The following is a 21,121-nucleotide window of genomic DNA, read 5'->3' on the forward strand; positions in this document are numbered from 1 at the left end:
AATGACCTAAGAGTCCTTATCTTTATTTTAAGACTCTGAAAACCTCCTACAGAGTCATGGTTTATTTAAAAGTAGTTATTTACCTTGGCTCTTTATTTATTTTATTTTATTTTTTTTTACCCCACAGGTGATTTTATCTGTAATTCATATGACGTCTGTCCTGGGAGGACCATAAGAAGTGAGAACAGCGAGCAGAGGTGGGTGTATCTTCATCTTAACCCCTCGGCCGCGGCCAGTGCTGGTGGGTGTGGAAGAAGAGCACGGCTGACTTAGGTCACGTGTTCTTATCCACCGTCGCTCGGCCTGCTTCCTGCGCTTTCCCTTGGGTCATGTCTGAGGGCAAGCGTTTCAAATGCAAAATGAAGCGAGCACCTGGAGGGAGACCACACCGTCTTTATGCCGGTCCCACGGCCCCTTTCCCACAAACCAACACCTCTGGTCCCGGGGTGGCTGATGGAGAGAGGAGGTGAGGGGAAAAGGTAAATGAGTGTGACCAAATTTGCAAAGACTCGAAAACCAAAAACGGAGGCAGAGAACAGCGTATCAAAGCCCGCAGTGCTGGATTAAGGGTCTTGCATCATCCATAGTGCGAAACCTTTTACATCGTAGAGCAGTGGACTTGAAGCTGAGACCAAGCCACTGGGCTTCCTCCTCGCTGTGACGCCCTCGCTGTGGCAGCCCACCCGCCTCCTTGCAGCTTGGGGCGAATGGCCCCCCAACAGCCTCCTGATGCTACCAGCCTCTAAATGGATATCTAGCATTTTGTCACTTCTTTCCTTGAATGGCTTCTTTAGTGAGTTGTTTACTTACTCAGTGAAGCAGATGCGTTTGAATAGGGCACCCTCCGCACACTGACATCTGGGCTGCATGACTCTACGGTGGGTGTCCTGTGCCCTGTGGGGTGCTGAGCAGCACCCTGACCCCCACCCACTCAGTGCTGGTAGCTCCCAGTCATGACCAGCCCTGTCAGCAGATGGGGCCACATGTCCCCTGCAGCAGGGAGGGGACACAGTGGACCCCAGTGGAGATCCAGACCCGGTGACAGTCATCACTGAGGAGCCAGAGCAGGACACAGCTCAGCCTGGACACAGCTCAGTTGGTTAGAGTGTTGTCCTAATGCACCAAGGTTATGGGTTTAATCCCTAGTCAGGGCACATACAAGAATCAAGCAACGAATGCACACATAAGTGGAACAACAAATCATGTTTCTCTCTCTCTTTCCCTTTTTCTCTCTCTAAAACAGTCAATAAATAAAAATTTTAAATACATTCAGGAATATACATTTTTTAAAAAATATATTTTATTGATTTTTTACAGAGAGGAAGGGAGAGGGATAGAGAGTTAGAAACATCAATGAGAGGGAAACATTGATCAGCTGCCTCCTGCATACTCCTGACTGGGGATGTGCCCGCAACCAAGGTACATGCCCTTGACCGGAATCGAACCTGGGACCCTTGAGTCCACAGGCTGACGCTCTCTCCACTGAGCCAAACCAGTTAGGGCAGGAATATACATTTTTAAAAAGAAGACTCATCACCCAGTTTGTGAATTGCCATTCTAATTATTAAGAACTATTATTATTAAATCAGCTGAACCAAACTCCCTCACATAGTAACTGATCAGGCAAAAGTAGATGCAGGCAGGTGACTCGGCCATATTATTTCCTGGATTAACCTCCATGAAGCAGAGAGAAAGATAATGGGGCATGGAATCCTAGCTGCCACTGAGCAGTGTGTGGCTGCGGGAGTTACTTAACCTCTCTGGGCGTCGGTTTACCAATCTGTAAGATGCAGCCAAGAGGATCTGTTTCTTAGGGTCCTGTGTGTGTTGCATGCCGCTGGGTTGACTCCTGGGTACCCCATGAGTGGGTTGCATTCACAGTGTCCTGTCCTCACAGCCCTGCTCAGCTCCTATAGACTCAGCCTGTGGCTTCTTTCATGGAGTCAATCCATCTCATATTTGGTCTCCTTGTTTCCTGTCGCCTTCTGTTTTTCCAGCATTATTGTCTTTTCCAAAGAACCTGCCTTCTTCTGATGTGTCCAAAGCAGGATAGCTTCGGTTTTGTCATTTTTGCCTCCAGCGATGTTTCAGCCTCAATTCTCTCTAGGACCCACCTGTCCATCTTTCTGTTGGTCCAGGGTCTCTGTGGAGCTCTCCTCCAACAACACATTTCAGATGAATCCATTCCTTCCTATCAGCCTTCTTCACTGTCCAACTTTAGCATCCACACATGGTCGTTGGAATACGGGTGTGGATGGTCTTAGCCTCGGTCTCTAATGACACATCTTTGCTCTCGGTGATCTTTCCTAAAAAATTCTCGCATGGCTGCCTAGGGTCCGTGTGCACATTAAATGACAACGGATTCATGAGATCCTACCACAGGGCAGGCCCTCAGAAGGCAACCGAAGCTGCTTCACCTCAAAAGCAAGGCTAAGTGTGTGATGGGAGCTCCTCCCTGCCAGCCCCACACCTCCCTCCAGCTCCCGCTGCCACGCCTGCCCCAAAGGTTAGGAAGTCCAAGGCCGTGAGGGGCAGGCTGCCTCTCCGCGCCATCTCCCTCCTCCACCCCACTCTGCTCCTTGGTAAGCTGAGTGGGGCCTCCAGCAACCCTCAGCCCCCTCTCTGGTGCTGGGGGCTGTGTGCTCTCTCCCCACAAGCTGCCTGGGGGAGCTGTCCTGAGATTAGGTGAGAAACAGACCCTGGAGCCTGCGGTGATGCCCCTAGCCTTTCCCACGGAGCCCTCTGCGGGTTGCTTGGGTCTCCTGGAAAAGAATACTTCACTTCTTTTGAAATCTAAAACTTCCTGGTCTACTACAGAGGTTTGAGTCCATTGCAGTCAATGTTTTTAAGCCTAAATGCAGAACGGGAAATTCAGTTACAGAGTAAGTATTTCTTCAACTGGGGGACAGCCTTCTGGTACTTGAGATCCCATTCCAGTTCTGTGTGTTCTCCTTTTCACTCTCTCTCCTTTTGCCTAGATGAGGAAGCCCTGCAGGCAGCTCACACTCACACACTCACGCACGCCCACACACACACTCACTCACTCTGCCAGCTCTGCCTCCAAAGTCCCCCCAGGAAAGGCCATCCCTAAGGGGCGCCTCCTCCCTCCGTTTGTTTGCTCTGTTCTCTGGGAGCCTCCTGGTGCTGCAGGTGCTGGTGCTGAGGGTGCTGGCTCCCGGCCAGGTGCTGGTTCCATCAGGCTTGCGTGGGCGATGGGCTCAGCCGCTCCAGGGACCGGGTGGTGAGCCTGCCCCGGGCAGGACTCCAGGATGCAAACAGCAGGGTGATGGGGAAGAGGCCTCTCCTGGCCTCTGAGGGCATTTGCCTCGGGAAGGAGTGGACCCAAACCTTCTGCTGTGACCAGCTGAGTGTGTCCCAGACCCAATATCCAAGCATTCTGGGGATTCAAGCTGGAAATAGCACAGCCAAGACAGCCGGGGAGGGCCTGCGGCCGCCAGCACTCAAACCCATCTTTCCCCACCAGTAAAAAAAACAAAACAAAAAGAAAACCACCAAAAGCTGTCTTACTTCCCAAGTTTAACACCATCAGGTCCCACTGCAGGCATTTATTTTAGGGATTAAAGCTCGCTGGCTCCCCCTGTAATGCACCAGGCGTGGAATTTTCCTCATCCTGTCTGGCACCATCCCTAACACTGGAAATTCTAAATCCTGACACTTTTTTTCCCTTGGTTGAGTGTTGCCTTTCCTTCTGGGATTCCTGGTAGCAGATAAATTTGCTTTCTCCTCCGCATGTGTGGCCTTTCCATGATGTCTGTCTCCTATTGACTCCTTGTGGAGACCTGGGAGGGAGCGCCACCCAGGCCCAGCCTCACCTCCGGACTGGGTCTTATCTCTGGGCTGTATTGGTTCTTTCTAGAAGCTTCATTACTTATTTAGATCCTCCTCGTGTTTTTCATGATGCCTCTGTGCTTTTAATTCCTTCTCTCATATCTTTATTTTGATAATTCTATCATCTAAAGTCCCTAGGAACCTAATCCTATTAGTCATGTGTCTGCTGATATTTGCCCACGTGGGTTGTTGCCTTGAGTGTTGTTGTTTTTTAATTTGGGTTTGTAAATTCAGCTTACTTGGGGCTTCATCTGTGGGAATCCTATGAGGCTTGACTTGAGAGCATGTCCCTCTAGACCAGCGGTTCTCAACCTGTGGGTCGCGACCCCTTTGGGGGTCACCTAAGACCATCGGAAAACACATATATAATTACATATTGTTTTTGTGATTAACCCTTTTCAGTCCAATGTCGAGGCTGACTCGACAGACCAGGCGCTAGGAGCAGGTCCAATGTCGAGGCTGAGGTCGACACCGCAAACCAGTTCAACATGCAATCCCGTCAATTAATTTGGACCCGACTGTTTGAATTCCAAAAACAAAATTGGACCGCAAAGGGTTAATCACTGCTTTAATTATGTTCCGTTTGTAACAATGAAAATGCATCCTGCATATCAGATATTTACATTACGATTCATAACAGTAGCAAAATTACAGTTATGAAGTAGCAACGAAAATAATTTTATGGTTGGGGGTCACCACAACATGAGGAACTGCATTAAAGGGTCGCAGCATTAGGAAGGTTGAGAACCACTGCTCTAGACAGTGGCACTGTTGACATTTTGGGCTGGGTCCCAGCCCTTTGTCCTGTACACTGTGGGTTTTAGCAGAACTCTGGTTTCTACCCTCTAAATGCAAGTCACACCCAGCCATGACAATCACTATGTGCCTAGGCTTCGCCAAATGCCTCTGGGGACAGAGTCACTTGGTTGAGAAGCACTGCTCCAGACCGCATATGTGTTTGGTTCTAACGCACACGGCAGAGATGTCGCCCACCTGAGACTACTTTTTATGGGGGTAATTTCTTAGCTTTTGGTTTCATAGACCAAAATTCCAACCTCAAACCCATTGTGCAGGTCGGAATTAGACACATACTCTCACATACATACTCTGGTTCTATTTTACCTAGAACCAGGCAGAGAAATCTTACAACCTTTCTATACCAATAGATAAATTTTCCCCTGGACACCCTTTCACTGAGGGTGCAGCCCAACAAGGTCCCTGCTTCCTGCAGGATTTGTTCAGAACATCCTCCTCCTCCTGTCATGGGGTTGTCCACTTACTACCTGGCAGAAATGAATGCGTTTGAGAGACCCCACACCCTTGCACTTTCATTTGTAATACCTTGTGGGAATTTGAGATTTTTATTTTCCACTGATTATCCAGATCTTTTAATGATTATTGTGGTGAATATTCCTACCTGTAAAAAGCTCAAATTTGATTTGGCTACAAAAGGAGTCAGCCAGCCTGTTCTACAATTTAGTACGGGGCTCTGCGGGGACATGAAAATTGGAGTCAAAGCCGCGTGCACCCGGGCTGGGATGTTAGTCTCTTTCAGATTTAAAACCACCCTCTTTCCCCCTTGACCTTTATTGGATGGTGATCAGGTAACAAGCTGGTGCCTGGGCCCCGCCCAGATCTCCTGAGGCAGCCTCTGCAGGGCGGGCTTCCTTTGGCCGCAGGTTAGCTAGTCTCTAGTCTAGGAGATAAACTGAGGCAGGCCGCCACTTAACCTGGGTCTGCAGGAAAGGCTGTGGTCCTCTGTTTGGGCCCCTGCAGACGGCAGGTATGCAGGAGGGAAGAACCAAGTGGGCGGGGAGGGAGTCCTGGATTCCGCTGGGTCACCAGGCCCAGGGTCTCATGCGTGGTCAGGTGTCCCCAACCCTAACGCGAACCGTTCCTTCCGCAGGCCCAGCCTCCTGACCCCAGCGCTGCGCATGGGGCCATGGCCCTGCTCCCCGGGCCCGCGGAGCCCCCTGGCGGCGGCGGGACCCGCGCCCGGCACGTCATCATCAACGTAGGCGGCTGCAGGGTGCGCCTGGCCTGGGCCGCGCTGGCACGCTGTCCCCTCGCGCGCCTCGAGCGCCTGCGCGCCTGCCGCGGCCACGACGAGCTGCTGCGCGTGTGCGACGACTACGACGTGAGCCGCGATGAGTTCTTCTTCGACCGCAGCCCGTGCGCCTTCCGCGCCATCGTGGCGCTGCTGCGCGCCGGGAAGCTGCGGCTGCTGCGCGGCCCGTGCGCGCTGGCCTTTCGCGACGAGCTGGCCTACTGGGGCATCGACGAGGCGCGGCTGGAGCGCTGCTGCCTGCGCCGCCTGCGCCGCCGGGAAGAGGAGGCGGCCGAGGCGCGTGCGGGGCCGGCGGAGCGCGCAGTGCCGGGGAGTCCCGGCTGCGCCCTGGCGCCCCACGGGCGTCTGGCGCGCAGCCGTCGGCGACTGCGCGACGTGGTGGACAACCCGCACTCGGGGCTGGCCGGCAAGCTCTTCGCCTGCGTGTCTGTGGCCTTCGTGGCCGTCACGGCGGTCGGCCTCTGCCTGAGCACCATGCCGGACATCCGCGCGGAGGAGGAGCGGGTGAGCGGGGCCGAGGCTGGGCTGGGAGCTGGGGCCGGGCTGGGGTGCTCTGGCAAAAGATGGGCATCCGGGGCAAGGCCTAGGCCGGGGGTCTGGGACGGGGTCCGGGGCCTGGAGGCAGCTGGGTGGGGGGAGTTCTGCGGAGTGACCGGGGTCTAGGAAACCCCTCTGTCGCTGGTGGTTGCACCCACAGTGCTGGGCCCACCTTGGCCTGCTTGTAATGTGCCCTGGGCGGACGAGCCCTTCTCCCAGGCTGACATCTCTGCTAGGCTGTGCCCTGACAGCAGACACTCCAATTACAGCCATCTCCAAGAATTCAGCCAGGCTGGGCTGGTCTCTCCCAAGGTCCTGGAAGCTTGGTCAACAGGGGGCTTAGCACGTTCAGTATCTTAAGGTCTGGAGAGTTGTGTGCTCATGTGTCGTCATCCTGGACCTAAAGGATGTGGCCTCTTTGAGGGCTCGAGAGCCCGGGCCAGGCTCTCGCCTCAGGCAAAGCCTTTGCCCAGACGCCCGGGTTCATTTCTGAGTACAGGGTGGACTTCCCATCCCCCTTCTGTCCCGTGAGAATGGCAGCACGGGATGTGGGTAGAAATGTCAGCCTCTGCGAACCCAGGCTGCGATGTTCAGGACGTGGGCAGGGAAGCCTGGGTTTGTGTTGTCCAAGCGGGTGGGTTACGAGAAGAGGGCGCACCAGGGTTTGAAGGACATTGCTGAGTGTTGTCCTGAAAGCTGACCCTGCATTTCCTTATGGTGGGCAGGGCTTGGGATCAGCCTGCCCCAACCTCTCCGCAGTCCCCAGCTCCCACCTGCCAGGAGCTGGGCACTGCTCTGAACTGAGCCCTTTCTCGGGCCGGGCAGCTCATCGCGGGAGCCTCAAATGCTGGGGAGGTTATGCCAGAGCTCACCGGGGGAGTCCACTCATTATTAAGACAGTGAGCAGCTGAAGGGAGGTGTCCCATGTCCTCCTGGAACATTAGCTGTTATCTGGCTTGACCACGAGTTGTGGCATCCCTGACTGCAGATTAAATTTGAATGTAAATGTCAGGACATTGGTTTGGCATCCTTCACTGTTTGCCTGTCTGATTCCTGTCTGTTTCCAGTTGTGTTAACCAGGCCCAAGTATCGGATTATGCTGCTAAGAAGACACTTACATTTCGGTTTTCGAAGTAGCAATAATGCCATTCAATATGCAGGATGGGAGCCATTTAGATGAGGGTCAGAGAACAGGAGGCCATAGGCCTGCCTCAACCAGTGACAGCACTGAGGCCAAGCCGGCCCATGCAGAACCCTCCAGGGTGTGCACATGTATCCGAGTCGCCCACCATTCTGGTCTGTCCCCCTAACCTTCCCCATTTCCCCAAGCACCACTTCACACTACCAGGGACTGCCTTACCCGTCCAGGCATCCGATTAAACAGCATGAACCCTGTGTTGGTGAGCACATGCCGTCCACGACCTTGTGAGGGGACTTTAGGAAGTACCTGGGCCACTGCTCATCCGAGGGGCTGAGTCAAAAGTAAGTGTTGTCACTGCCGTGGGAAGGAAACGTTTTATGTTTCATCAACGTGTGTATGAGTGTGATAAAATATACACAAAATTTACCATCTTTACCATATTTAAGCATGCTGTTTCGTGGTACTAAGTACACTCAGAATGGTGTGCAGCCGCCACCACCATCTGTCCCCATGAAACAGCTCCCCAGTGTCCGTCCCCCCCAGCCCCTGGGACCCACCGTCCACTTTCTGTCTCTGTGATGTTGACCGCTCCAGGCACCTCACATAAGCAGATCCTATGGTATTTGTCCCGTTGTGACTGGCTTATTTCGCTCAGCATGATATCCTCCAGGTTCACCATGTAGCATGTGTCAGAATCTCCTTCCTTTCTAAGGCTGGGCAGCATCCCACTGTGCAAATGGACCACATTGGGCTTATCCACTTTCCACCAGTGGACACTGGGTTGCTTCCTCCTCTTGGCTGTTGTGACTTTGCTGCTGTTAACATGGGTACGGCCGGGGCACAGCCCTTGGGAGGTCTGCGCGTCCATTATTCTGGCATGAGTGGCTGTTGTGTGAAAGTGCTGCTGCCAGCGTGACTGGGAGATAGAGGCAGCAAGAAGAACATGACGTGCTCTGGGCCTCGTCCTGGAGAGCAGCACGCACAGCCAATCACAGACACCACTTCACCCGCTCTGGGTGGGACTGAGGGACTTCTAGGAAGAACCCCTCCCACCCTGAGGAGGCCCAGCCTCCACAGAAGGCTCCACACCTGGTGCTAGGGCATCCCTCTTAACGCCTGGCTCTTCACAGTCAGACAGGATGAGTTTTGGGGTCTGGGGGAGCTGAGGTGCAGGAGTTGGTGGGCTGGTTCCTATGGAGGCTCCAGGGAGAACCCCCATGCCCTTTCAGCTTGTCCCCATGCCCCTCCTCCATCCTCAGAGCCATCACTCTGGTCCTTCTCCATCACCGCCTCTGACCCTCCGGCCTCCCTCACCGGAGGACCTGTGACCACACTGGGCCCCCTGTAGCCAGGACTCTCCGCAGCTCAGGGTCCTTACCTTCATTCGACCTGCACGGCCCTCCTGCCACAGGAGGTGACAGCCACGGTCACGGGGCAGGACATGGATGTCTTCCTGGCTTATAGAGCTGCCCACAGCTTACATGATGACATGTAAAGGCTCGGTTTCTGCTGCTTGTCCTCCAGGCCCCCATCTGGGTCAGCAGCCCTGCCCACATGACACTGTTGGTCACAGTGAGCACCTGCCGCCCTGACGGCCCCCGGGATGCTGCCGTGCCCACACGCCCTGTGCTGTGCTCATGATCTCACACTAAGCAGGCGTGAGATGTTTCTTCTTCCACACAGAGTCCCGCCTCCTGTTTGGGGGACTCTGAGGGCGTGGCAGCCTAGAGCGGAGACTCGGTGCTGTGACACCAGAGTTGGCTGTTGCGGAGTCTCTGGAAAGAACGGTGGCTTCACTTGGAAATAAGGTGAAGTGTCTAAGGAGCGAAGACCTGTTATGTGCCCGACTATAACGGGAAGGCACGGGAACAGTGCCCAGAAAACTTGTGGAACACTCAATCCTAAATTATCTTTGGGCAAAACATTCACCATGTGTCACCAACAGCTCCCAGAACTAAGAACAAAGCATCTTCAGCATAATTAAATGTGCTTCCTCAGGGCACCCCCAGCCCAGAGAGAGGGGAGCAGGCCGCCAGCCCCGTCCCCACCACACCCATGTCCCCGCAGCTGCATGTCACCATCCGGGCCGTGGCCTCCACCTGCGGGACCAGGAAGGCATGTGCCCAGGACCCACCTTGCCCCGTCCGAGAAGGTCTTCACCTCACAACGCCGTGTGCGGGGCTCCCTCCTCAGCGCCAGTCCTCAGCCGGACCATCCACGCCATGTTCATGGTTTCTGAGGAAGGAAAACTTGGGGGTTCCCAGACCCCGGCCTTGGGGTAGAAATACCCAAACCCTAAACATCCACTGGAAGTTCTCCTAGGTCTTCTGACCCAAAAATGTACCTTCTGACAACAAAACCCTCGCAGCGGGAGCCTTGCTTTCTTCTCAGGAGAAACCGTCACAGCAGTGATACCCGGAGATGTTCTGCCACGCACTCCAAGGCTGGAGCCGGCAGATGAGTCGAAGTTTCGATGCCACGTGCTTGGAGGCCCTGGGGTCAGAGCTGGAGGTGGGGCCTGTCCCCCTGTCACTGAGCAGAGACCAGGCTCAGTGGGAAGGGCTCCTCGGGCTTGTGGACAGCGAGGCAGGGCGGATCCAAACCTCCCAGCCCCCGTCACTGAGGAAGCCCCAAGCCAGAGGACAGACCCCCACTTCCCGCTGCCTCTGTGGCGTCTCCAGTGGATCTGCAGCCTGCGCTTCTCTGCCTGCCACACGGCCAGGGCTGACACGCGGTGCTCAGGGCCTGGGCACCTTGATGGGCACCAGGTGAGCATGCATGTGTGGCCAGAGCACCCCACCTACTGTGGAATAGCCTGAAAGCGAGTATTGATTCCCCTGAGAATGTGTGTCTGGAGTGAAATTGTTGACAGTGGCACAGTCATTGGGTCTAGCATTCTCTCCAATGCCAGGAGAGGTCAAGGCCAGGCCAGGGGTAGGCGGTTGTGGGTGCTGTCGCATGACCTAGAGGAGAGGCCTCCCAACGGCGGAGGGTGTGGACAGACGCTGGTGTCCCAGTAGACAGCTCGGGGATTCTGCTGTGGGTGGTGGCCGGGGTGCTGCTTGGAGACCGTGCTGAGCTCTGGTGCTGAGACCGGGGTCTGGTGGGTGGCCGGGCAGGCTGTGTGCTCCAGCCTTCGGGAGACCGTCCCTGCATGCCAGGGTCCGAGAGTGGGGCTGTGCTGCTCGGAAGCTATCAAGCCCTTTTCACTGCAGCTGATGTCTGGCTCTGTGAGTCGATTTTCTTCCTTTAAACCCATGTGATTAAATCAAGGCCTGCATAATTAGTTATAGATTTCACGACTGGGATTTCAGAGATTGAATTCACTGAGAACATTTGGCAGCAGCATGGGAAGCTGGTGACAAAGTTTCTGCTGCCTGTGGGCACACATCGAGCCTTGCCAGCCTCCTCCTGGGGGAGAGCTTTGCTGTCTCTGAGCTGTAGTAGGTTCTCAGAAAACAGAACCAAAGGGAGAGACGTATACAGGGTGGGCAAAAGAGGGTTTACATTGTGAGTATGCGAAACAACTTATTCTTGTATTATTTTTTTATTATTTATTGTATTACTTTACATACAAACCATTGTAAACCTACTTTTGCTCCACCCTGTATATATACATTTTATAAAGTGTTGGCTTGCACCAGGAGGGAGGCTGAGAACACCTGAGACCCGGGGTTGGCAGGCTGGAGACCCAGGAAGACCCAAAGAAGATGTCCCAGTCCAGCACTCAGGCTGGAGGCCCACACGCGAGGGAGGTCAGCCTTTCTCTTCTGTTCAGTCCTTCGACTGATTGGACGAGGCCCACCCATACCAGCAGGACGATTGGCTTACTTGGAGCCCAGCAACTCAAACATTAACCTCACTCGGAGGCACCCTCCCAGACAGACCCAGAATCGTGTCTGACCAATGTCTGGGCACCCATGGCCCAGTCAGGTTGACACATGAAATTCACCATGGCCCTCGCTATCTCCTGGTCCATGTGTCTGTGGTTTTGGTGGGAAGTCCTGTTCACTAACACACCCCTGAAGCCCAGGCCCTGAGAGAACAGATGGCATTTGGGGATCTGTGGGGCACCCTCTGAAGTGCCTCCTGAGAGCAATGGCATGAAGCCTGTCACCTGCCCTAACGCAGGCCCGTAAAACAGAGATGTGGGCTGAGCCCTGGGTGAGCAGGGGCTTCTGCATCAGGAGCCGATATCTTGGGAAAGAGCAGGCAGAGTGGACTGAATGTTACGTTGCCCCAATGTGTACACTGAATCCTAACCCCCCCTCCCTGATAGTATTAGGAGGTGGGGCCTTGGGAAGGTGATTTGGTCATGAGGTTGGAGCCCCCATGACTGGGATTGTAAGTCTTATTAAAGGGCCCCCAGAGAGCTTGCTCCCCTCCTACCACGGAAGAACACACAACAGACAATGTCTATGACCCAGGAAGCAGCCTCACCAGCCCCGGAATCTGCGGGCCCTGGGATCTCGGACTTCCGGAACCAAGAGAACTAAATATGTGCTGGGTAAGCTGCCAGTCCTGGAGTGTCCTATGGCAACGTTCTGCACCAGGAGCCAGCAAAACCCAGTGGCAATATCAAGCCACGGCCGGACCTTGTCGGGAGCCAGACCTGCCTGGGCTCAGGTCCTTTCGCTTCGCCTTTCTCTTCTGCTGCTGAGAGAGGGGAGGCAAGCACCTGGCAGGGGTGCCCATGGCCTCGGAGGCATCAGCCCCGTCCTTGGTGCCTGTGCCCCTGCCACGCTGCCCAGAATCGTCATCCAAGGCCCCAGACGGCCATCAGCGCCCACGTCTGAGCAACCGCTGCTTGTTTTCATGGAGACCCCACTGTGGACTCTTAGAGGAGCTGAAAACAGCCGCATGTGCCAAGGGATAAACATGAAGCTCAGAACATTTTTTCCCCTCTACTTTCTGCACAAATTTGGCATCAAAAAAAGAAGGGATTTGAGTTTTGGATTTGTACTTATCTGAAAAATAAAAGACCTATGCTCCAATGCCTAGAATAGAAGCTGTAGGGTCCCCCCCTCCACCCCCCCCCCCCTGTTTTCTAAGACTTTATTTTTTAGAGCAGTTTTAGGGTCACAGCAGAATTGAGAAAAAGGTATTAAGATTTCCCACATTCCCCTATCCCCACTGCATAGCCTCCCCATTATCCATGTCTCACACCATGTGGGAAATTTGTTACTCTGATGGATCGACACAGAGACAACCTTGTCGCCTACAGTCCATGGTTTACTTTAGGGTCACTTCTGGAGTGCAACCTGTGGGTGTGGACAAATGTATCAAGTCATGTATCCACCATCACAGTGTCACACAGAGTAGCTTCACTGCCCTGCACATCCCCTGTGCTCACCTGTTCATCCCTCCTCCCCCTAACGGTTAGGGGTTAGGGCCTAACCCCTGGCAAACACTGATCTGTTTACTGTCTCCATTGCTTTGCCTTTTCCAGAAGGTAGTTGCAATCATAATACAATATGAAGCCTTTTCAGATTGACTTCTTTCACTTAGTCATGTGCATTTCGGGTTCCTCTGGGTCTTTTCATGGCTCAACAGCCCATTTCTTTTTATTGCTGAACAATATTCCATTGTCTGGACGGGCCAGGGTTTATTTATCCATTCTCCTGCTGAGGGACATCTTGGCTGCTCCCAAGTCTTGGCGACTCTCAGAGCAGCAGGGTCACGCCCTCACCCTCTCTCCTGGGGCCTTGGGATCCTTGGGCTGCAGGCAGCTCCCAACATCCCTGTGGCCTCTGGATGAAGGCACAGCCGCCGCAGAGCAGAGGATCTGGGAAGGCTCGGCCTGGGCTCCACGGGCCCTCCCTGCTGCCTCCCTGACTGAGCGGGTGTGCCCAGCAGGCCTAAGTCCTGCTTTTCCTCACCAGCCACCTGGAGGGCACAGGGAACCAGTCCCACCCCTTCAGGAAGCTCCTGGAGCACCCCCTCGCCCTGGCCCTGCCGGGGACCCAAAAGGAGCAGAACAGTGTGGGGGCGAAGGTGAAAGCGGAGTCTCTGATAACATGGGTCTGACAGGAGCCCTGAGCCCACTCAGCCAGATGAGGGCCCCTTCAGACCAGGTGCTCGGGAGCTGAACACCTTTAGGGAAATTACCGAAAACGGTATTAAAACAGTGTTTAAAAGCCTCCCAACTGGAAATTGCTCGTGGTCACAGCATCGAGGGAAGCCCCGCCTCTGGCCTGCTCTCAGTCCAGGTCACGCTATTCCATTGTCTGGATGATGCTCTGCATTCGGGCATCCCCCTGAGAAAACAGAACGAGGAGGTGCAGGCAGGCTCCAGGGGTGCCCAGACGCACAGGCACTGTGCTCAGGTGTCCGGCACTCCGTTAGTGCTCGGAGGTCACCGACGTGAGACACTGGTCGTCAAGAACAGGAGGCCACAACGTGCACCACTTGCTGTGACTCATGGCGCCAGCCGTGTCCCAGGGCTCTGCATGGACCTGAGCCAGGGCGGTGGACCTGGGACAGGATAGCCAGTCCTCACTTCAGAGGTGGTTCCTGAGCAGCTGCTGGAAACGGAGCAAACATTTGGGACAGGCCAAGTTGCAGGCAGCTTCTGGTCTTGGGACGGGTCTGTGGAGGGGGCGTGTTGTCCCAGAGGCAGCCTCAGGGCACAGAGCCCAGGGTGGGTGCTGACAGAAGAAAAAATAAAATTTCCAGGCCTGAAAATTACTGTGGCATATCTCCGCTCCAGTAAAGAATGCAAGAGCAAACAAGATCCAAGGGCCCAGCAGGGATTTCGTGAGCCTCCCATGCATGGCTGGTGGGTTTGCAGGTGTCAGCCAGTGTGGATCCCGTTTCGTCACCGCCCGGACACTCGGCCGCTGTACCCGTTGTCCTCCATACGGTGAGATTCGTGATGACACCAATGACGAATGTAAGTGCACAGCCTGGGCCAGCGAGGCAGAGCTCCTAGAGAGGGTCCTGGAACGGAATTCTTCCCAGGGGAACATGGAGGGGGCAGCCAGCAAGCCTGCTGTGCCCACGGCCACCTGCCGGGCTTTGCAGGACTGGATTTGCTCAGGAACTTGCCCTGAGGACATCCATTCAGAGCTGGCCACACTGAGAGTCCTACAGAAAACCTTGGCTCGTCATGTGGGCCCGTGGGCATGGGCTGGTGGAATGCCCTCTGCCTCTGGCTGCCCAATGCTCAGTGTGGTGGAGGGGAAGTCTCTCTTGCCTGGAAAAAATCACTTCCTGCAGAACCCAGTCGGAAAGCCTGGGTGTCCAGTCGGTGGGCACCCTGGCGGTTTCATGCTGTGGTCATGGAGCTGGGGAAGCGCCCACCCTTGCCGTGCAGAGGGGAGCCTGAGTGTGGCAGTTACTGAATTCCTGCCTGGGCACCGAGCAGAAGACCCCCCCAACCCTGGGCGTCTCTGGAGAAGCCACGACAGAAACCCCCGAAAAGCAAACGCTCTGCCCTGTGGGGCAGGTGGGACTCAGGCTGCCTGGGAGCGGGGAGCAGGGAGCAGTGCTCATGCGCTGGCGGACAGTCTTGAGGACTGGAGGCAGCACTGCGCTTTCCCACAGAAATGCGGCCGAAGTGAAGGAACTGAATGGAGAGCAGCGGCTGCCAATGTGCCATTCTCTGCGGCTCAGAATCAATTCTGTGGTTTGGAGCCCTTCTCTCCTGAGATGGACGCCCTCTTCGTGCATTCACGGGGGCGCTGCCACCTGTAATCATCGTGTGCACCTGTGTCTGTAGCAGCTAGAGTCGGTCACTCCTACAGGAATGGACGGCCCAGTAAGACGGGTTTGCAGCTGTGAGCATCAGGCCGGCTCAGCCACTTCTCAGGGCCCGAATCCCATGGGGCTGGTGGTCCCAGTTCCCTCTTGTGCCCAGTCCAGGACGTCTTCCCCAGGAGTGAGCTCACAGGGTGGATGGAAGACCAGCCGGGTCAGCTGTGGGAGAGTGTTGGACACTCTAAGGCACTTGTATTTACTTCTTTCCGGAGACAGCACAGAACCCAGGGTGGTGACAGGAGAGCGATTGACAGCTTGCTTCAGCACAGGTGACTGAAAGAGCACATTCCTCACTGCTGTGCAAACGACTGGTGCTATTTTTAAACAATCTGTTCTCTAACGTCGATTGAATATTCCTACTTCTATGTTTGCACTACAGGAGCCTTTCTCATAGATAATTGGAAAAAATAAACTCAATTCAGTTCAAAGTCAAGTTATTTTAAGTTCATAGTTAGTGAAGTGAATTAAGTGCTTTCTTCTGGGTATTAATGGGGGCTAAACACAGAGCAGCACACAGTCATGAAGAGTAAACAGATCCATAGGAGTAGGTGCTGCCTGTAGGATTTATCTGTACCATGTCTAGTGCACAGTCGCCCTGCTGGTCCATTTTGCTGGCTACACAACATTTCTGATGGATTGATGGAGACAATGTCCAGAAAATACAGAGGCAGTAAAAGGATGTGAACAACGTGGGGATTAATTACGCATTAGATCAGGGGTTCTCAACCGTCTGGCCCTTTAAATATAGCTCCTCATGTTGTGACCCAACCATAAAATTATTTTCGTTGCTACCTCATAACTGTAATGTTGCTACTGTTATGGATCGTAATGTAAATATCTGATATGCAGGATGGTCTTAGGCGACCCCTGTGAAAGGGTCGTTCGGCCGCCGAAGGGGTCGCGACCCACAGGTTGAGAACCGCTGCATTAGATGAAGAGGGGAGCTTGTGAAACTTGGGGTCCTTGATGAAACTCTGAGCCAGAACCTCGGACCAGGCTGCAGCTCCGGGGAGCTCAACTAGTGCCTCGCCGGTTGGCTTACAGAGAGGACCCCCACTGGCCTCCCTCCATCTCCTGGCTTAATAGAACCAGCGTTGTCCTTGGCAGGGCTCATGCCACTGAATTTTTGATGCTCTGAAATGAGAACAAAGCTGGGGATGGATGCATGCCGGGGCCAGGCCTCTCCCAAGAGTCAGCCATGACCGCCCCACAGCCTCTGTTACTGAAAAGACTTGGCCCCGAGCTTCCGTTCATTTTCACTAGAAAATAAAAACAGGGACAGTGCCAAGTGAATACCATGCGGGAGGCCATGCCTTCCAACAACAGTTTCAAAAACACTTTCCAAAAGTTGGCTTGGACCAGCTGTCACCATCCTTGGTGTTGGAACCAGCCTGGTCCGTCCCCCGGGCCGCCTCTGCCTGGCGTGGACGGTGCCCTCCAGGGTCTCCTGGCGCTCATCCAGCCCACCTGCCCCGTTCGGCATGGAGAACATTCCGAGCCGTTGTGCTGTTTGGTTGGGTTTTGTAATAGTGGGCGATGCCATCCACATAAGGGTTAGGGACACTGTTGGGCAGCCACCCTCCCACGGCCTTGTAAGTGTGTCTGTAATGAGCTCAGACTTCTCACATTCAGTGAGCTGCTTCCTTGGGGGCAGCTGACTTTTGGTTCTTGAGCCACAAGTAATTGGAAGAGGCCCAGTTCCAATCCTGGAAAGAAAACAAATTATAAGGAAAGGAGCTGGGACCCAAACACAGGGGCTGAGTCTGGGGATACTTGTGCAGACTCTGCAGGTGGGCACCCAGGTCCAGGGCCGTCACTTGTGAGGGCACAGTGTCTTGTGGCCTTTCACCAACAGGGAAGTTTGCCTCTTGGACCAGATGTTCACCACAGGCCAGGGCCCAGTCCCCTGGGGACACAGTGTTGGCTGGGGGAGCTCGGGGGAGCCTGGGGAGCAGGTCTGGGAGCCAGGGTTCAGGCGGGATGAGGGTGGTGGTGATGCTCACAGCGTGGGAGCTGGTGCCTATAGGGAAGGCTGTGTCCAGTGCATGGGGACCAGAGGCCCTGCCAGGAAAGCTGGTGAGGATGGGAGCGGGGTGGTCCCCGAGTTCATGCTGGCATGAGCACACGTCTGTTCTCAGAGGAACACCATGGGGACCTGAAGGGTGGACAGGCCCCACCACTGAAAGAATGGAAATGAGGTCCTGCCACGGCCCACAAGGCCCCACGTTCTTTCCCTCCAGAAGCATCTGCTGGAGTCTGTGTCCTCTCCAAATACCCAGGACCTGGGACCAAGCCCTTCTGTCTAGCCCCCTCCCCCAACAGTGGCTGGCCCGGCAATAGTCAGCAGGCTGCCCTGTGCACCCCAGTGGTCGGTCGGATGGGAGCAGAGTGATCCGGGAGCAGAAACAGTGCTGAGCTGGCTGAGCAGAAGGAGTTTAGAAGGCACCCAGCTGGACAGGGTAGGGCAGGGCCACCAGGGTGTTGGGGCAGCTGCACCTGGTGCTCAAACCCATGATAAACTCACGTCGGCACCTGCTGAGGCCTGATTCACCAAAGCCCCGAATGTCTGTGAAACACAAGCAAAAGCCAGGCGAGTAAATAGGGGGTGGGGGCTTCAAACCCGGTGAGCCAGCTGAAGGGAGGTTTATGTCTGACCTGATTTGGGCCAAATAGGCCAGATGTGTCAAAGTATGATAAATCGGGGTCTGTTTTCTGGGTTAAAATGTCCAGAAATAGCTCCCTCCAATTAACCTGCACAGCTGGTCCTTAAGGAAAGGGCTGGAGGAGGGGGTACCAGGGAATCCACGGGCCTGTCTCCTCCTGAATCCACTAGGATGGGTCTGGCTGCAGGTTGGCACATGGGGTCTCTCCTCCTGCATGGCCCAGGGTCTGTGCCCTCCTCTCCCCAAACGCAGTGGTTGAAACCCCCCAAGGGGGCTCATACAGAACCTGGCTGGGCAGCTGTGCTGAGATTTGGGGCCGGGCCCACAGTCAGCCCAGCAAGGGGTGTTGTATGGGTTGTGTCTGGGACTGCTGATCACGAGACCATCACAGGTTCCTTGAGGTCCTCAGGCTCCTGATCAGGTGGCGTCCCGGCAGAGATATGTCACTGCTCTGACCTGGTGTCGAGGCTGACTCCATCCACCCTCCTCCCCGTCACCCACTGTCCCTGAGGATGGTGGTTTCCCTCCTAAGCCCTTCCTCAGGGCGGAGAGTGGGTGTCTAACCAGGTCTGTCCCAGTCCCTATGGGCCCTGCGGTCTCTTGACTGAAAACTTGTGGATCTGGGTTTTCCCCGAATCCAGTTACTGGCCCAGATCCAGCAGAAAGCCCCCCCTGCTCTCACCAGTGCCCCAAGCCATGGTAATCAGGAATGCCCTTCAACCTCTCTGAGCTTACACCCAACTTGACACAGAGGGGGTGACAAAGCCAGAGCCCCCCAAGGAGTGTTTCACCCAGGGGGGGGGCACTGCAAGGCACAGGGAGGCCCAATGGCCCCGGCCTGGCCCCTGGTGGTCTCACCTCCAGGGTGAGGTGGGCCGGGGACTCTGAGCACAGAGCACATGGTGTCAGCTGAGCCCCTCTTCTCCACCCCACTGGCCTGGGGCTTGCCCAGGTGGCAGGCTGAGCAGCTGAACCTCTCTCCTCCCCCCAAGCTGGAGCCCAGAACCCTTGCTGCAGTCTCTGGAGTGGAGTCTCCTCCCAGGGGTAGGGGGCAAGGGGTCTTGGTTCGAATAGCAAACTCTTTCCTTCCTTCACAGATTTTCAGATTTTCTTAAATAGATGTTGCATTTCCTTCTTGCCCTTAGGACTGTTTCCAGAGTCTTTAAATGGCTGTTTGTTTGTTTTTAAATGATCTTTACCAGTTTTGCTGGGGATCAGGTCAGCTGAGCCCCTGTGGGAAGCCAATATCCAATTAACTTTTTTTGTTGGTAATCCTCACCGGAAGATATTTGTTCCATTGATGTTTAGAGAGAGTGGACGGAGGGAGGGAGAGAAACATCAATGTGAGAGAGATACATCAATTGGTTGCTTCCCAGACCTGGGCAGGATGGAACCTGAAACTCAGGTGCCTGCCCTTGACCAGGAATTGAACCCACGACCCTTCGTGGGGGTGCGGGCTGGCCCGTGGTGCACTCTAACCACTGATCCACACCGGCCAGGGCTTCCATTAAATCTTTTTTAGAGGAATTGGGCATTTTTGTGGCTACCCCTGGCCCTCCTGCAGTAGCACACTTGCATGGGTTGGGGTCAGGAGTCAGGGCAGCTGGGTTTGACATCCCTCCATCATGGGGAACCTCTCTGCCCCAACACGTGTCCCTCTCCTCCCCAGGGCGAGTGCTCCCGCAAATGCCACAACCTCTTCGTGATGGAGACGGTGTGCGTGGCCTGGTTCTCCTTGGAGTTCCTGCTGCGCTCGCTGCAGGCCGAGAACAAGTGCGCCTTCCTACGGACGCCGCTCAATATCATCGACATCCTGGCCATCCTGCCCTTCTACGTGTCGCTGCTCGTGGGCCTCGCGGCGGGCGGCACGGCGCGGGCGGGCGCGAGCGCGGGTGGCAACAAGCTGCTGGAGCGCGCGGGGCTGGTGCTGCGGCTGCTGCGGGCGCTGCGCGTGCTCTACGTGATGCGCCTGGCGCGCCACTCGCTGGGCCTGCGCTCGCTCGGCCTGACCGTGCGCCGCTGCGCGCGCGAGTTCGGGCTGCTGCTGCTCTTCCTCTGCGTGGCCATGGCCCTGTTCGCGCCGCTCGTGCACCTGGCCGAGCGCGAGCTGGGCGCGCGCCGCGACTTCACCAGCGTGCCGGCCAGCTACTGGTGGGCGGTCATCTCCATGACCACCGTGGGCTACGGCGACATGGTGCCCCGCAGCGTGCCCGGACAAGTGGTGGCGCTGAGCAGCATCCTCAGCGGCATCCTGCTCATGGCCTTCCCGGTCACCTCCATCTTCCACACCTTCTCGCGCTCCTACTCGGAGCTCAAAGAGCAGCAACAGCGCGCCGCCAGCCCCGAGCCGGCCCTGCGCGAAGACAGCACGCGCTCCGCCAGCGCCACGGAGGACAGCTCGCAAGATCCCGAAGGCTCGGGCGAGACTGGGGACTCAGCGGACCTCGCATGGGCGCGCACAGGGCCAGCCTGACCTGGGCGGACACCCTGTGCTCAGGGGTGGCCGCGCTGTCCATCACAGGAGGCTGCCTGTCACAAACTTTAGAACTACAGCCCTGGCCTCCCACTGCGCAGAGGGACAGGAACTCACCTTAGGGGCAGCTGCTCCCAAAGCCCTAAGGGGCCTCGCTCCTGTTGGCGCATATCTGGTCCAAGTGCATGTTGCTGCGACCAGTGAGGCCCAGAACTCGGACTAGGAGTCGGAGGTGATGTTAAAAGCCAACCTGTGCTTTGAGCAAATTTCCCAGAGGGCACCCCATCCTGTCCTCCTTCCTTTTATTTCCCTTTGGAGTTCTGACTCTGTGGCTAGCTAAAAATAAATTCAGGAAGTCCCAGAACGTCCAGCCTGTAGCAATACCAGAAGGTCACACTGTCCCCACACCTCAGCCTAACCCTTCCCTGATATTCAGCCTGAAGGTCCTGGGAGCAGTGGGGGGAGGGGGGCGCAGTGGGGCACAGTCCTGGGAGAGGAGTTTCCAGAAGAGGGGGGACAGCCCCTTCCTGCTCCAGCCATCTCACCCAGGTGGGCTATGCCCCAGGGGAGGAAGGCCTTCCCCATGCACCCAGCTCTGCAGAAGCCCACATCCCTGTCATGTGATAGGCACA

The 21,121-nt window shown here is 55.5% G+C and overlaps 1 protein-coding gene across 1 annotated transcript; it reads left to right on the forward strand.

Annotated features, from left to right (window-relative positions):
* The first annotated feature begins 5,783 nt into the window (after positions 1–5,783).
* KCNG2 (potassium voltage-gated channel modifier subfamily G member 2) lies at positions 5,784–20,933 on the forward strand. Its single transcript, XM_070420495.1, is given in 3 exon segments — positions 5,784–5,810; positions 5,813–6,421; positions 19,686–20,933. Coding segments are annotated over 3 exon segments (1,440 nt in total). The 3' UTR covers positions 20,490–20,933.
* The last annotated feature ends 188 nt before the right edge of the window (positions 20,934–21,121 follow it).

This window comes from Myotis yumanensis, unplaced genomic scaffold (assembly GCF_028538775.1).
Source record: "Myotis yumanensis isolate MYYU_CA2020_CCGP unplaced genomic scaffold, mMyoYum1.0.hap1 SCAF_7, whole genome shotgun sequence".
NCBI lineage: Eukaryota > Metazoa > Chordata > Mammalia > Chiroptera > Vespertilionidae > Myotis > Myotis yumanensis.